The sequence below is a fragment of the Lonchura striata genome, chromosome 5 (assembly GCF_050655825.1).
Source record: "Lonchura striata isolate lonStrDom1 chromosome 5, ASM5065582v1, whole genome shotgun sequence".
Taxonomy (NCBI): Eukaryota; Metazoa; Chordata; class Aves; order Passeriformes; family Estrildidae; genus Lonchura; species Lonchura striata.
In genome coordinates this window covers 19,929,867-19,946,246 of record NC_140707.1, presented here as the reverse complement: position 1 = coordinate 19,946,246, position 16,380 = coordinate 19,929,867, and the positions used below count along the sequence as shown (strand labels likewise).

Genomic DNA, 16,380 nt, shown 5'->3' with positions numbered 1-16,380 from the left:
TGCCCTCATGAAGACCTCAAATCCAGCCAGAGAGCTCAGCCCCTGCAGCAGGGACGATGGTGCCTGGACATGGATCCTGATGAGCCTCCCAAGCCCTATTTCAGTGAGCAGTTGGGATCTAGACTCCTCAAATCCATGCTTGGAGGGAGAACTCCAAGGAAAGTGCCGTAAGTCCCACAGTGCCTCTCCCTGGAAGCTGGGAGCAGTGAGTTCCTGCTTCCAGCGCTGTGGGAGGGGGGGCTCAGTGTGAGATCCAGCTCACTCCGAGGTGCCTGTGGATGTCACCAGTCCCTGCCACCCCCTCTGAGCCCCAGTTCTGCCCTGTCCTGTGTCTCCAGCACAGCCCTCCAGGCAGCTTCCAGCCATGCTGGGAGATCATGGGACACCTGATTCCAAATTTCTCCTCCTTCATCCCTCAGTATTTTTTCTCCAACTCTCATGCATCTCTCCCCAACCCCTGACCTTCCCAAACTTCTCCCATCTCTCATTCTCTTCCCAAAGCACAGCCAGAGCCTTCTCTTTGCTGTTGTTTGTGCTTTTCTCTGGCATCCTCAATCATCCTGGTCCTCCAGCTCCTACTCCAGTCCCCCCACAGTGAGTGGGGAGAACAAATCCAGTCCTTCCCTGGCTGTTGTTTGTTTCTCTGCCCTGAAACCAGCTCTATGTTTCCAGCTCCCCATTGCCATGTGTGTAGCTGGGTTCAATAAACCCTGGCAGGTTCCCAGCACCTCTTACTGGCTGAGGTTGGTTTGGTTTTTTTTCCATGTTTGTGTCTCATTACAGTGTAAATGAATGACCTTTATCAAGAGAGAAAGTGGACAAGATTTCACTTCATTATTTTCAGAGAAACTGGTTAGTTAAGAGTCCTCAGAAAGCTGGGCAAAGCTGTGATGAAAAGTCTGTGTTTCAGTCATTTTGATGGCAGATTTTAACCTGCTTATGTCTCACTCATTGCTGCATTGTTGGAGACAAAGCTCATGGGAAGTTTATATCTATCTACATTTCCAGTCTTACTGAAACTTCTGGAATCCCTCCAGATAAACCTAATTTTACTTGGAGAACAATGATAACAAAGCAGATAGATCCAGACTTCCAGGGCTCTTTGTCAGGGATCTCTTTGACCTGCTCCAATAATGACTGGAGAGCTTGTAGAATCCTGGAATGGTTTGGGTTGGAAGGGGCGATAAAGATCATTCAATTCCACCCTCCTGCCATGGACAGGGACACCTTCCCTGGACCAGATTGCCCCAAACCTCATCCAACCTGGCCTGCAGCACTTGCAGGGATGGGGTGTCAACAAGGAATCAAGGCACGTAAAAATCACCTCAAATTCTGAGAGAGAAAGCTTGGATTTTTTAGAAGGAGAGGAAAAAGCTACATGAGCTAGAGAGGCTTTGCCTGAAAAAATAGTAGTTTTTTTGGGGAAGAAATGCCCATTTGCCTGAGCGCTGATCTTTCCCCAAGATCAACCCAAACAGCTTCCCAAGAAGACAAGTGCGAAGAGAAGAAGGGGGCAGGGCTAAGGAGGAAAATATTTGCTCTGGAAATAAGACAAAAAAACCCCAAGGGCTGTGAGAAGAATAAGCTGGATATTTAAAAACTTGCACTGTTGATGCCACTGTGTTTGTGGTCATCCTTGCTGGAGCACAGTGGAGTATATTCAAGGAAGGGATACACAAATTAAGGCAGTCCTGATGTGGTTAGCTAAATTCCAGGAGAGCTCCTTGCTACCTGCCTGGGAAATCACAGCATCCAGAAGGATGTTACTTATGTAGCTTTTTACCCTAAACATTCCTTGGGTGAGCAAGACCCCCAGAATAAGCCAATTACAAACCGTAAGCATTGCTTGCTGAATTTGGAAGATGCTGAATTCCCCACTGCAAGCAAAGATAAAATCTCATTTTATTCTCCAGAGGGTGGGGAGGGAATAATTGAGTAATTTTTTTTTTCTTTTCTTTTCAGTGCTGGCCATGGTCCCAGGGTCTTCTCTATTCATGGTGAAGCACCTTGCTGATTCTGTGGGATGCTGTTAGGATTCAGGGGTTTGACAGAGAGGATCCAGTTTCAGAACTGATGGAAGTAATGAGGTGAGCAAAGTAACCAGAATCTCCCTCCTGGCGTTTCCAGGGAGCACTGAGGCAGATGCTGGAGCTGGAGGCTGCTTTTGGAACCATGGCCTTTTGTCCTAAACCAAGTATCTTTCTGTAGTGTTGCAGCTGAATCTGAAACCCCGGATTTATTTGGGGTCAGGTCACCTGTTCCAGAAGCATCTGGAAGCTGTCCAACCATATCTCCTGAAAAGCCATTAGTGAATTTTGGTAATTAGGTGGTGTGCAGAAAATAGAGTTTTAGACAACTTGTAAGAGGGTTCTCCAAAGGTCTTGCATCAGCAGCACAGCCTGAGCAGGGCTGATTCCGGCTGGGATTTGAGCAGCTCCTCCTTTTGCAGGGAGAACTCCTTTCTCCTGCATTGTTCCCAAGGGCAGGCAGGAAGAGGCTCGGTGCCTGCCTGGCATGTGCAGACAGGCAGAACTCTGGGTTTCTTCAGGGCAGGATGGTGAAAAGGCCATTTGTGGTTCCTCTGGAGCACTGAGGAGCAATTAGCATGTTTTGCTTGTTTGATTGTTTTGATCTTTTGTGTGATTTACTGACAATTCCTGTGCCAGGCCTGCTGCTCATTAAAGAGAAAACAGACCCTCCCCTAAAGGAGAGGTTTTGCTGTTTAAACCCAGAAATCTTCTACAGACCCCTAGGAAGAGGGGCTGATCCTAAAAACACGGCTATGTTAACCCTGCTGTGGTTAGGGGTTAGCTGTGCAGGGCCAGGGTCACAGCTTTCACTAAAGAGATGCTGAGAAGGGGAGGAAGCAGGGAAAGGAGGGAGCTGGGCTCTGGACAGGGCTGGAAGCACAGTCCAGCAGCTGCCGCTCCCGTGGGATGTGATTCCTCTTCCACACAAACATGGGAAAGAGACATGAGCTGACTGGGGTGTCCTTGGATTGCAAACACTCACTGAGGCTTAAAAATCCTTAGGTGTGAATCAGGGTTTGTGTGGTTTAGGCAGAATGAAAACAAATCTTGTGAAAAGAAGGTCAAGGTCAGATATTAATGACCCTTTTTGAAACATTTGCACTGCTGGCCTTGCTTTCCACCCTCTGGAGCACATTTTAAATCTGTCTGGATTGAACAGGGCCTGCACCAGAAGCAGCTGGCAAGACAGGAAACTCCTCTCCAACCCTGGATTTAGACTGAGATCTGAGAGTAAAAGACACAAATGTGAATCTCCCCACCATGTCCCCCCCATCCCTCCCGGTCACTCACACCTCCCCAGAAAGATTCATGATCACTTATGGAGATAAGCATCCAGCCAGAGATCTCCAGATTTCTTTAGGGACCTGTGGGAAGAAAAGAAGTTTGGGAGTCTTGCTTCTGTCATGCTTTTCCTGCAATGAAGGCTGTTATTGAATTTAATATCATAGGATCACACTTATAGAACCCACCCTCTGCCAGTGTGAAGCCATTCCCCCTGGTCCTGTCACTCCAGACCTGTGTCCAGAGTCCCTTTCCAGCTCCTTTGGAGCCCTTTTAGGCACTGGAAGGGGCTGTAAGTTCTCCTGGGAGCCTCCAGGCTTCACTCCACTGTCCCTTGGTGCTGTGTGGCCCTGTCCTAACCAGATTTGAGGACAAAAGCAGGTTTGGAAACAGATCTCCTGCCCACTGTGACCACCCCACTTCCATCTGCCCATGCTCAGAGTGCTTTGTGCAGGAGGTGCCTGGACTGCAGAGCTTTCTCATGTTCCCTGCCATGAATTATTCCCCTCAGAGGAACTGAGACAGCAACATTAACACCGAGGCTGCTGACAAGGACTGTTAGATCCTCTCCAGCTCTGCCTGTAGGGAATTGCCTGTTGCTGCTGGCACAGCTCTCAGGGGACACAGCAGGGACTGAAACCCGACCTGTTTCCCTTTGATTCATCTCACTTTGCAGCAGGAGATCTGCTGGCAGCTCCCCGCAGCAGGAGCCACTAGCTGTCAGAACAGGGTGGTATAAAAATCAGAATCATTAGGACTGGAGAAGCCCTCTAAGATTGACCCCAGCACTGCTGAGCCACCACGTCCTCAAATGCCACAATCAGGTTTGTACCTATCTAAAGGTTTCTGAAGGGTCTGCCATGTCCTGGATCCTCTGTTCTAGAAAATATCCTGTGTGTCCCTGGAAAAATGAGCTGCAGGTGGGCTCAGGAGGGCCTTACCCAACGATGTCTACAAATGCTTTCCCAAGAGGCTTCTCCTCATAGTGGACTCCATACTTGGCACATAATGACTTCACCAAAGGCTTCACTTTCCAGAAGTTGTGCCGTGGCATTGTTGGAAACAGGCTGGAGAGGATAGAGAGAAAAAAGCTGAGAAAACTCTCAAGACAAGCAACAAGGGATTGGCACTAGGATTTGCATCCTCGGGGGCTCATCGTTGGTGCCTCCTCCTCAAGGTGCACAAACAAAGGAAGGGAGGCACTGAGACATCCCTGCTTTACACTCCTCTGTCTCAAGGAGGTGGTGAAAACTGATTTTCCTGTCCTGCCTCAAAGCAAAGCCATGTTTAGGACACACTGAAAGCCAGTTTGTGCAAAAAGAGGCATGAGTGCAATGAAAGGGCAGCAGGAGTGAGGGAAGAGCCTCAGAGATGGCCAACCATTCCTCTGGGAATAATTGTTTCTTGCTGAACTGAATTCCCAGTGACCTGTTTTTTCACTTCTGGAAGCAGGTAAAGAAGGATTTTGGGGGTACCTTGCCCTATGTTCTTCCATGGAGATTTCCTAAGCTGACTCCCAGACCAGCCAGCCTCACCCTAAAAGCCATTTCTTTTGCATTTGTTGTTGCTATTGGCAACAGACTGTCCATATGTCCCTGTTTTCCATATTTTTTCTGGCATCTGGTACCTAGCATCCTACACAGTCCCACACTCTATAAAACACTGGAGAGGAGGGGAGTTTTCTGTGGTGGATGCTTGGGATTTGAGCCCACAGCCTTTGCAACTGGCAGATGCATAATGACAATTCCTAATTAAACCCCAAAGTAAGGCTGTGAGTGAAAGCTTTGAAGAAAGAGAAAAATGTCAGGCTGTAATGGAAACAGACTACCCTGGAATGGTTTGGGTGGGAAGGGATCTTAAAGCTCATTCAGTTCCTGCCCCACCATGGGCAGGGACATCTTCCACTAATGCAAGTTGCTCCAAGCCTTATCCAGCCTGGGCTTGAGCACTTCCAGGGATGGGGCAGCCACATCTTCCATGCCTGTGTAGTCTGGGACTCTGTTTCCTTGGCATTCCCCAGCTCATAATTCCCTCCCCTGGCCTGTGACAAGCTGGCAGTGCCCTCGCCATCCCAGCTCTGTACTCACTGGTGCTCAATCTGGAAGTTCAGGTGCCCGGTGAACCAGTCATTGAAAAAGGACTGCTCAATGTTGCAGGTCGCTGCCATCTGCCAGGGAGAGAGAAAACTGTGAGGGTTAGGGATGGCTCATCCCAAAATCAGGGTGCCTCTTCCCTGAGCTCTCAGAGTGCAGAGTCTGCTTTGGCCGGGTGCAGCAAGGGGAGTTTTAATCCTCCCTAAGGGCCTCAGATAATCAAACTCACACTGGTGGTGAAGTGATGTAGCAGCCCAAGCCCAGATTCCTAAATCTCAGCCTCTTCCATTGGAGATCAGAGGGTTGACAGCAGTACCAAGGTGGAAAACAGGAGGAAAATGTATGGACACAAAGCTCCCCCATCCCCGTGTAGTTATTGCCCAATTTGCCTTAAGTGTGATATTCTGAGAATATTTAATAGGTATTTCTGCCATTAATGACCATAAAATAAGATATTTTTTCTTAAAATTCTTAAAATTCAACCAAATTTTTGATAGGGTTCCTCATTCACACATTTTACTTGAATTTGCAGGGGGATAATCTGCCAAAATATCAAGAATACGGCTCTGGAATAAAGGAGAGGAAAGGGAGAGTACAATCACTCATCTTCCAGAACAAAAGGACAAAGGCAGGCTCCAAAATGAAGAGTTGACATTTTTTCCTCAGCTGTTTTATTGCTGGGATCTACAGACATGGCCAAAACACCCAGGGATGTTTTTTGGATTTGCAATCACATCCAGCTTCACTCGCCACCGGTAACCTTTTGATTGTCAAAGGAACTGCTGAACTTTGTAATTCCATGTCTTTCCCAAGCACTGGTGGCTCTGGGAAGAACATGTTTATGGGAGAAGTCATGGACAAGACACTCTATCCTAGTAAGGGATGGTGGTAACACTGGGGGTGGTGGTAACTCTCACACTCTTTGAGTAAATCCCATTTCAGGGTGAGTCAGGGGTGGTTTTCCCCCTCCCGGTTACCTGGGAGCTCAGCCAGTCTCTGTGCTTCTCAGAATCAATTTCCATTGGAATGTGATTCATCTGTGTGACCCACACGAACCAGTGACTCTCCAGGAACCTGCAAAACCAGGAAAAATAATGAGAATATCTACCAGACATGGGGACATCAGGTAATTAGAGTGGGGTTTGCAGGGAGCAGCAGAGACTTGGATGGATGTTGACAAGGAATTGCCTGGAATCATCTTTGTTCCAGGCTTGTTTTCTGGAAAAGCAAATGATCTGATTTTGCAGCTTTGCTTTTTTTTCCCTTGCACTTTGAGTTTCATCAAATATTTTGAGAATAATGGGCTGCTTGTGATAAGTTTTCCAGCTTGATTTCAGACTTGGAGCATGCACAGAATTACCTCCACAGTCTACTGGGAAGAGGGTGGGATGAGGCACTCTGGGAGGGTCCAGCCATGACCAAAGTGGGATCAGCAGTGTGTGAGAACAGGGAATGAGGAAAGGCAGGAGAATCCTGGCAGGACCATCACAGGGCAGGGGAAGGTGCAGGGAGAGTGCCAGAGGAGCTGGAACTCGGAGATGCTGACAGGGAAGTGAGCCAGTAGGACACAGTAGAGCTGAGGCCAGGCTTAAACAGCACTGGAGGGGTGGGAGAGCAGCAGGGATGTCCTGGGTCCCCTACCTGACAAACGTGAGGAGACACAGGGATCCCAGGATACCATAGAACGGGATGTAGGTGATGAAGTAGCGCAGGTAGTAGCTGATGGCCCAGGCCAGGTCCTGGGGGACAGAGAAAACACCAGGCATCACTTTACCCATCTTGGATAACGTGTCCTTGCTGGTGATGTTTGGAACACTGGGTAATTCCTGCCTGCCCCCTGGCCTCCCTCTCTGCTCCAGTTTCCAGCCAGACCCCATAAGGATGGAGGGAATGTTTCACTCACCGCCCAGAACCTGTGCTTGATCATGGTCGAGATGATTTGGATTTGGAAATACACAGGGATGAGCAGAGGTGGGAAGACTGCAAGGCAAAGGGAAATGGTTTGGCCATCAGAGGGGTGGGAAGGTGTGTGACATGAGGGACTGCTTCCATGGAACTGGGAACATGCAGCATTTCCATGGAGCCTCTCACATGGAGGTCATTGCCAGCCTCAGGTGTTTTATATTCCTTTGCTCTACAGGGCAATGTTCCAGGTGCTTGGATATTCCTGAGCTGATTTTGGGACCTGCACAGGGTCCTGAGGAAGGGTGGGATGAGTTGGGATTTGAGGAGTTGTTCTGCTCACACAGTGAGGGCTGGAAAGGACAAGTGGCATTCCAGGAAAAGGGAAGAGAGGAGAGTGGATACTCACTGAGGAAGAAGTACTCGTGCTGGTGGTTGTAAGGCAGGTACTTCAGCTTCTTCTTGCCATACTGCAGGACACAAAGAGACAGTTCATACTGGGACATTCCCAGGTAAAAGCAGATTCTCTGCAATAATTCTTAATTTATTGACCAGGGAATTTTGACTGAATTCCCACCAGCAGTTAAGAAGAGATTTGGAATGATTAAATGTCCTAACTTCATCATTGTGTTAGGCGCAAACTCAGTTTTTAAGGATAGTTTCTATTTACTTCATGGAATTTTGATGCACTTCAACTTCTGCCATCCCTGTGTCTGTTAGAAGAGCTGCTAGCACCTCCATCTTTATTAATACATATGTGATAGGCAAAAAGTCTGATTTTTTCGGAAGGGAAGGCTTGTAACACCAATAAATCAGGCACCTTATTCCCTCTGGGCTGAGCTCTGCAAGGCTGTGTGCTTGGCATCATTTGGAAAAGGATTTTTATACCAATGTGAGAATATTTGGATAGACTGATTCTGGCCTAATATCAGATATTTTGAGGCAGAAATCCAGTTTTTCCTTGTTTCCACAAATGTTTAGGTTTTCCTTTAAGTAGTAGAACCATGGTCTGCTTTCTCAATAATACAAAATCTGTCCAAGAAACCATTTTTAATGTTGTATTTCCTTGTGTTGTCTTTGCTGCTTGTCCATTTTCTTGGGGTTTTGTTTTTAAAGCTAGAAATCCTTGTTCCACTGTGAAAAACACCATGATTTTAATGGTTTGGGTAGGTTTTTATAAACAGCCAATAAAAATTTTGGCTCTGGAGGGGTAGACAGAATTAAAATTAAAATTACTTGATGCTGGAAGATATGTGCTATGGAAATGGAAGGTCAGTTTTGAAATGTTCCTGCTGGAATACTGAGGAACACTGTATTCCCCTCTCATGCTGGTACTTCAAGCCAGCAGCATGAAGTAGCCTTTAGTGGCTTTTTGCTTTCTCTCCAACCCCATCTACATTATTTTTCCCAAGGTGACCCAAGACACTTTCTCCTGTGGTCAGCACAGGAAATGGATTGGGAATTAGTAGTCAGTGCTGCTCCTCAGCCCAAGGGTTGGCTCCCAACTCCTGTCAGACCATGTAGCCAGACGAAATCCCTGGATTAAGCATTTCATTTCTAGCATTCCTGGAAGTCCTGCCTGTGCAAGTCATGTTTAACAATGGGAGCCAACTCCTGGATTTGCGCAACCACTCTTCAGGGCCCTCTCAGGGACAGTAGTTTTCCATTTTTTCCCCACTTTTCCTTACCTCAACGGGCTGTGTGTCTCCCAGGACAAAAATGTGCAGCATGTTCACATCTGGGTCCTTATGGAAGATGTTGGGCTTGGCGTGGTGCTGGAAGTGGCGGTGGTTCCACCAGTTTGCAGACGCACCCTGGGCAAGGAGAACAAGGAGTTTTCATCCATGGAGAGCTGCTCCCAAGGTGGGATTACCCAATCATTCATAGGAACTAAAGTGGTGTGACTCAAATTGTGGCCAAAGTGGGATTTCTTTGGAAAGAGCAGCAAGCAGGGCGTGGTGGACTTGTTGGTTGCTATGAGACTGCTGCTTGCAGAGAGATCCCTAAGGATCATCTGTATTGAAATAACATGGAATAAACACACTCTGAGTGAGTTACAGGTCACTGTGTCTTCCCAGAAAACACTGAAATTGTTTGAGTTTGAAGGGTCTTTAAAGCTCATCTAGTCCCAGTCCCCTGCCATGAGCAGAGTCACCTTCCACTAGCCCAGGTTGCTCCATGGGAAATGGTCACCAACTTTTTTTGTGCCTCTGCTCACTCTGGAGAGGTTGAGAGCCTCCCTTCCCTACTCTGCCCCAGCCAAAATGATGCATTCCCAGAATTCCCTGGCTCCATAATTCCCTTTACCTTCAGGTGTCCAATGACAAACTTGTGGACAATATGGTTCCAGGAAGACTTCTTGAAGACAGAGAGGTGTCCAAAATCATGTTGCAGCCACCCTGCCTGGGCCTAGAATGAGGGGAAATCAAATAGGTAGGAAGCTATTGGGAATCAGAGCTAAGCAGGAAAGAAATGGAGATGGAGGGCACATTGGGAGTGTGAGGAAGAACTCTCTTTGTCACCTGGGAAGTTGTAAGGATGCAGGCAAGGATGAGGGTTGTGATCCAGCCAGTGCCAAAGTAGGAAATCATGAGCCAAGCCAAAACTTCCATGACAATGATGTGGCCCAGGTAAAAGGAGAAGAACAAGGGGCTGGCTTGGAACAGGTTCATGTCCTCCGCTGTCTTCCGCAGGGTCCGGAAATCCTCCACCAGTTGGGACTGCAATGGGACAGGCAAGAGCAGGGTGAGGCTTGGAAGTGAGCCTGACTGAGTTGTGGGATGGACAGAGGAAGGATGGGCTCCATGCTAAGCAATCTGGCTCCATATTCCAGCTTTTTGCCCTGTATTCCTATGAATAAACATCCTGGCCAGTCTGAGCCCACATCCTGACCTTTTGGACCTGGAGCCAGAAGAGTAATCCAAGCTCTGTTGAGTATCATATCACCTGATGGCACTTGTCTGAATGAGCTTCCTGAGCACTAAGGAGAAGCTGGAGCAAGAGGGAATTCAGTGCTATTGTGCCTAATTCCAGAGCTCTGATAATGAGCACCCACTATCACCCATCATGCATTCAATCCATGGGCCAGGTCCTGTGCAGCCATCCATGAGGGGCATTCCTGGGTCACTGGGGGCCAGCGTTGTCCCCTCTATTGTGAGTGACACAGATATATCACAATCAGGGCCAGCCACAAACAACGGGGCAGGATTGAGTTTCCTGGCCAGAGCCAGTTGTGCCATGCTCTGGGCCTGAATAATGGATGAGCAGGGATACAGAGCTGCCCTGAGAATGGGCAGTGACTGCTGCTCCTTAGCAAGGCCACCAAAATGGGACATCTGGGGACTTGTGTTTTGGAGCTTGGTCACCAGCAAAGGAGCAGCAGAAGGGACCACAGTTGCCAGGGCTAGTGCACATTTCCTATTCCACATGTCTCAGTTCCCATTTCCCTTCAGGATGGGCTCAGTCCAGCCTGGGTGCCTGCAATGGGCTGCCAGAAATTGGTTGTTGCTGGCTCTGTGGAGAAGAAAAGGTTTGGACAGCCAGAAGTGTCACCTCCTTTCCACACATATTTGAATCCATGATAGGATGGAAATACTCTACATGGAGATGTTCAGTCACTGAGAACTCCTCTCCCTTTCTGGAGAGCATCCCAAGAGGGAAAGAATGGCAGGAGCAGCCACCCTGAACCACAGCTGAGGAATAAATACTCACATTTTTGTCTCGGTCCTGGCTGGGCTCCCCTGGAGCGAGTTCTCCAATGAGCAGCGGCTTGAGAAACTTCTGCACCAAGGTGGGATTGATATGGAAGGCCTGGAATGCATCCTGGAGTGGAAACAGGAGGAACTGTGTGAGGTCCAGGAGTAAGATGTTCTTCCTATTCACTGTGTAATTCCTACCCACTTCCAGCAGCGTAGAACCTGTGGAAGAGGGGCCAGGTGACCTCCAGCTCTGTGATCACTTTTTGGGACATTAATTCCACTAAAGCCTGATGAATTTGCTGTCTGGGAATGGTGAGACCTGGGATGGCATCCAGCCATATGGTGAAAGGCACCTCAAGAAATTCTTTCTAAGCAACTAAATACTTAAATCCTGTTAATTCCCTTAGAAGGTAGGCAGAGGGGAATTTGTGCAAATCCCTCCTAGGGTATAAATACCCTTGGAAAGTCTGCTCCTGGAGGCAAGTTGAGAGGGGCTGACTGTGGTGGCCAAAGCTAGATGTGACTGCAAACACAAAAAATATTCTTAGGTGTTTTGGCCAGGCCTGGAGATCCCAGCTGTAAAACAGCTGAAGAAAAAGTGATTTTTGAGAATATGCCTTGTTTGTGGATCATTTTGATCCTGTCATTCAGTAGTTTATCTGGCTCTTCTTTTTCTCTATTCCTTCCCCTTTCCACATATTTTTGTCCACCTGTATCCCACAAGTGCCTGATGCTCATAGTGAAATCTTGGCCAGATCCTTTCCCATGGCACAGCTAGAATTTTAACCCAAATGACAGCAGCAGGGACAGAAAGCTGATCCACATCAGAAATCCTCACTCTGTCCTTGCCCTTTCCCATGTGCATAGAACTGGAGTCAGCTCTTGGAATTCACCTGGGAGAACAGGAAGGATTGGTTCCATGAAGTGCTAAGAGAGTATGGAAAAAAAAATATCATTAAAAACAGCAGTGAGGGGAACCATGCTCCAGTGTTTCCACCTTTGTCCCATTGCCTAACAATTGTAGAGACCAACTAATATTTCCCTCTTGGCTCTAAAGACAAAGGGCAGACTGAAAAGTGCTGCCTGTGTCCAGCTGACCCTGAGGGAGCTGTCCTCAATCTGGAGGTCAGAAATACCAGGCAACAACCTTGGGCCCAAAGTCCACCAAAATCAATCAAAACTTGGACCCAGAAGTGGGTCACTGAAATGTTGACTCTGGTTCATTGTTTCCCTCTCTGGAACAATTTGCAGAAGACGTGAAAGAGGAAGGAAAATCAGAATGAGGGGGGACTTGACTGACTGTGCCTACTGCAAGGCTCTGCAGTTTTGGGTGAAAACAAAAAGGGGAAGAAAGGGGAAGAGAGAGAAGCATTAAAAGTGTTGATTCTGTATTATTATTTTAACTGCTGGGAATAAAAAAGTCTTTGGAGGTCTGATTGGGTGCTTACTGCCTGGAGATCCTGCAAATGATGGAAGGATTGGATTTTTGTTATGTTTATCTCATGAAGCTCCGTTACTAATAGGTCCCAAATATAAGATAGCACCTGAATTTTGGAATTGTTCTCAGTTCTGCATTGCAGGAGATAAAAAGCTTAAGGGAAAAGATAATCCCTGGGAAATGCTGTGTGATATTGGCACTTGACCTCCCAGCTTTGTGATCTACTGACCAAATAAGCTGAAGTGTTTTATGGGATATGGGAGTTATTCCAGCTGCTTTTGGTGAGGGGAAAAAAAAAAGCTTTGTATAATTGAGATATGATCTGTACTTGAGCATTAGGAGTGCTTAGAGCAGTCAGCACAAGGATTTTCTTTTACATCCCTGAACACTTCTGGTACAGAGACACTGCAAAGTGTCCCTGCCTTTGTGTTCTGTGCATGAGGTGATACCAGAACAGGTTGGCCCAGACTCAGATGTTGTGTTTAAAAAAATCAGAGACACATGGAATTGTTTGGATTGAAAGGGACTTCAAAAATCATATAATTACACTCCCCTGCCACGGGCAAGGACACCTCCCCTAGACCAGGTTACTCCAAACCCCATCCAGCCTGGCCTTGGACACTTCCAGGGATGGGGCAGCCACAGCTTCTTTGGACAACCTGTGCCAGGGCCTCGACACCCTCCCAGGGAAGAATTTCCTCCTAAAATCCAATTTAAACCCACAGAGGCTTCTCCCCCTGAATGAGAGAGGGTTTTCTGGCTGTAAGAGGTTGTTCATCACAGGGAAGCTGCAAAACTTATGCCAGTCCTGGTTTAGTGCTCAGAGTGGTGATTTAAGAATTTCAGAGCATTTTTAAAGCCATGGCTTCACAGAGTGTGGGATGCAACGTACCCTGGGGAGGTGGGAGGAGAACCAGCAATCCTGGAACCACCAACCTGTGTTTCAGCCTCCCTTTCAAGGATTCTGCAGTAACAGATGCTTTTTGGTTGCTAATGGAGATACTGGAGTTAAATTCTTGGGGATAGGAGTCAAACTCCTCCCGTTTCAGCAGCTCTGTGTTTAAGCAGTTGAAAGCAAAACCTGGCCCATCTTTCTGAGGGGAAAAGCTATTCATTCAGAGGATTTACTTAAAAGGGACAGAAGGGTCAAAATGCAGCTCAGTGCTTCAAGGAAAAGAATTGAAAATAACGACAGGACGCAGGGAAGTGGGGACTGATGGAAAGGGAAGGTTCTGCCAAAAAATTTTGTCTCCTCCTTGCTAAGGTGTCAGGAGCTGTGGGAGACCAGCAGTTCCTGTTCCTGCTTGGTCTCTGCACGTTTTAGGAAGAGCTCTGAGGCTGCTTGGATTTCATTAACACGCCCTGAAGGGAAAACACGCTCTCTGGATGCACTTCTGAGGAAGGTGGTTTTGAGGGGAACTCCAGACAACAAACAATTTATTTCAAATTTGTTCCTCTTTCACGGCTAGGGTTTTTTTGTTGTTGTTTGGTTTCTTTGACTGAAACCTGAGAGGTGGCTGAACCCAGTGAAGGAGCAGCTGGAGCAGCAGCAAATGGTTTGCTGCCTTTTTTATTTTTTTTTTTTCTCTTTTCTGTAGCAACCTGTAACCAAATTCTCCAGAGAATTTTCTCCTGGGGAAAAAATGCTCAAAAGCTCCTTGTGTTAAAGCCTCCTCAGAGAAGCAACTTTGAGAGACAGCCTGGCCTCTGTTTAACCCTCCCTGTGCTTGGCTGCATGACTCTGCATGTCACAAGCCCCACACTGGAAAAGGGGAAAATTTGGGACACTTTGCTCCTCAATTCAGGGCTCGGGGCACGGCACAAGCAGGAGACAAAGGCAAACCAGTAGGATTTAAGCAGAGTATCCCTACCAACCCATCGCGGGGAACCTGCATCCGCTTGAACCGAGCTGGGAGCAGCGAAAGGGCTGAGCCGGGTGTCCCGCAGGTGTTGGGGAGAGGGGGACAGGGGACAGCAGGCAGCTGGCTCCCTTCGGGAGGGAAGGAGCTGTCAGAGGATGCTGCTGGAGCCGGGAGACCCGCGGGGGTCGGTCCTTACCGTGGCATCTTCGCCGGCGCAGTGGCTGATGACTCGCTGGCCCCCCGGGTGCCTTTTTGCCCACTTGGTGATATTATAAACCTTTCGCTCTATCACCAGCCACTTGTCCGTCCTCAGGTTGTGCTTCTGGATCTCCTCCCAGGTGTAGAAGCGGATCTGCGCCGCCGGCTCCCCCGAGTCCCCCCCTTGCTCACCCCCTTTCCCCATGGGGCCACTGGATTCTTTGTCTTCTTGACCAAAGGGGGAGAGGAGGGGGGAGAACCTGTCCCTGCGCCTCTCAGGGATGTGCCGGAGGGGAAGAGCCTTCCTGGCGGGATTGAACTCAGCTGATCCCCTGCTCCCTCCCTTCGCCTTCGCTCATGTCCTCCCTTCTCTTTGTTTCTCGCTTCTCTCCGCCTGCTCGGAAGTGCCCCCTAGGCTGGCTGTCCCCGCACTGATGCACTTTATCCTCGCACATAGCCCAGTATTTTGAGGGAAGCTCGGCCCCTTCCACCCACACGCCCCTTCGCACCCCCTTCTCGGGCATCCCCCCCGGGCATTCTCCTCCCTCGGCATCCCCTCCCTCTCCCGGCACCATCCTTTCTCCCAGGCATTCTCCTCCATCCCGGCATCCCCACCCCCTCCCCAAATTCAGCATCCTCCTCCCCGTGGGCATCTCCCCCTGCCCCGCACGCCGCCCCCCTGTGCGCGGCGTGGCCCCCGCCCCGCTCCGCCCGGTGCCGGGGCTCTCCCGGCGGGATCAGCCGAGCCCCGGCGCCAATCCCGGCCGTCCCGCCGCCCTCCCGCTCCCGCCCATTGGCCCGGCCCGATCTTTCGAAGCGGCCGGGGCCGCCGGGGGACGGGAACCCCCCACCTCCCCCTCTTCCTCCTCCTCCCGCTCCGAGCTTCGTGTCCTCGGGATTTTTTGGCTCCCGATGTAAAGAGCTGCCCCCGCCGTTTGTTTTTTTTTTTTTTCCCTTTTCCCGCGTTATTTTTCTTGTCCTTCTTTTTTTCCCCCCTTCCTTTTCCCTGTTTTCTTTTTCTTAATTTCCTTTTCTCCCCCTCCCCTTCCCCACCTTTCCCACTTCGCTCCTTACCCCTTCTTTTCCTCCCTTTATCCCCCTTTTCCTCCTTCTCCTCTTTCCCACTTTTCCTATCTTTCCCCCTTCTCGTTTCCCCTGCTTCCTTCTTTCCTCCTTTTGTCATCTCTTTCCCCCTTTCTTCTCTTTTTCCTCCCTTCTCCTCTTCCCATCTTCTCCCTTTTCTGCCTTTTCTCCTTCCACTCCTTTTCCCTCTTTTTTCCCTTCACCCCTTCTCCTGCTTCCTCTCTTTCCACCCTTTTCTCCTCCTTCCTCTCTCATTTTACTATTTTTTACCATTTTTACTATTTTTTAACCTTTCTTTTTACTAATTTTACTCTTTTGTACCTTTTTTACATTTTTTCTTTCTCCCCTCTTTTTCATATTTTCCCCCCTGCTTTTTTCTCATTTTTCTGCCTTTTCCCCCACAGACTTCTCACCCCACTATTCACCGCTGAGCTCAGAAATGAGCTATTGCTCTTCTGCCCAAAATCTGCATTGTTTTGCTCTGTTTTCACCTGGCTTCCGCTGGTAGCTGCCAGACTTTACAGCTTTGCCGTGGCACAAGCAGAGCTGGTTGAACTCTCCTGCCCCAGGCTATGCTTTCATTAACAGGTGGGATAATGCCATCTTTCCATCCTTTCCTTGCCGTGGGGCACTTTCTTGTATGCAATTCCTTCATTAGGTTATGCAAGGTGTGATGTGGCAAGGACAAAAATACCACAGACCTCTTTCCCTGTGGCTTTGTTTACCTCTGACAGCACCTGGAGTGCTTTCCAGGGCCAGGCAGGTGTGATCCCCAACTTTCCTGGCAACAGGAAT

General features: G+C 48.7%; 1 protein-coding gene across 1 annotated transcript; it reads right to left on the bottom strand.

Moving 5' to 3' along the window:
• Nucleotides 1-1,878: 1,878 nt before the first annotated feature.
• Nucleotides 1,879-14,935, bottom strand: LOC110484926 (acyl-CoA 6-desaturase). Its single transcript, XM_021555916.4, has 12 exons — nucleotides 14,501-14,935; nucleotides 11,018-11,128; nucleotides 9,829-10,026; nucleotides 9,614-9,715; nucleotides 8,995-9,120; nucleotides 7,716-7,776; nucleotides 7,308-7,384; nucleotides 7,046-7,143; nucleotides 6,382-6,478; nucleotides 5,399-5,478; nucleotides 4,253-4,378; nucleotides 1,879-3,394 (listed from the first exon to the last, which is right to left on the bottom strand). The coding sequence occupies exons 1-12, from the start codon at nucleotides 14,705-14,707 to the stop codon at nucleotides 3,343-3,345; spliced, it is 1,335 nt and encodes a 444-aa protein (XP_021411591.3). The 5' UTR covers nucleotides 14,708-14,935; the 3' UTR covers nucleotides 1,879-3,342.
• Between the last annotated feature and the right edge of the window lie 1,445 nt (nucleotides 14,936-16,380).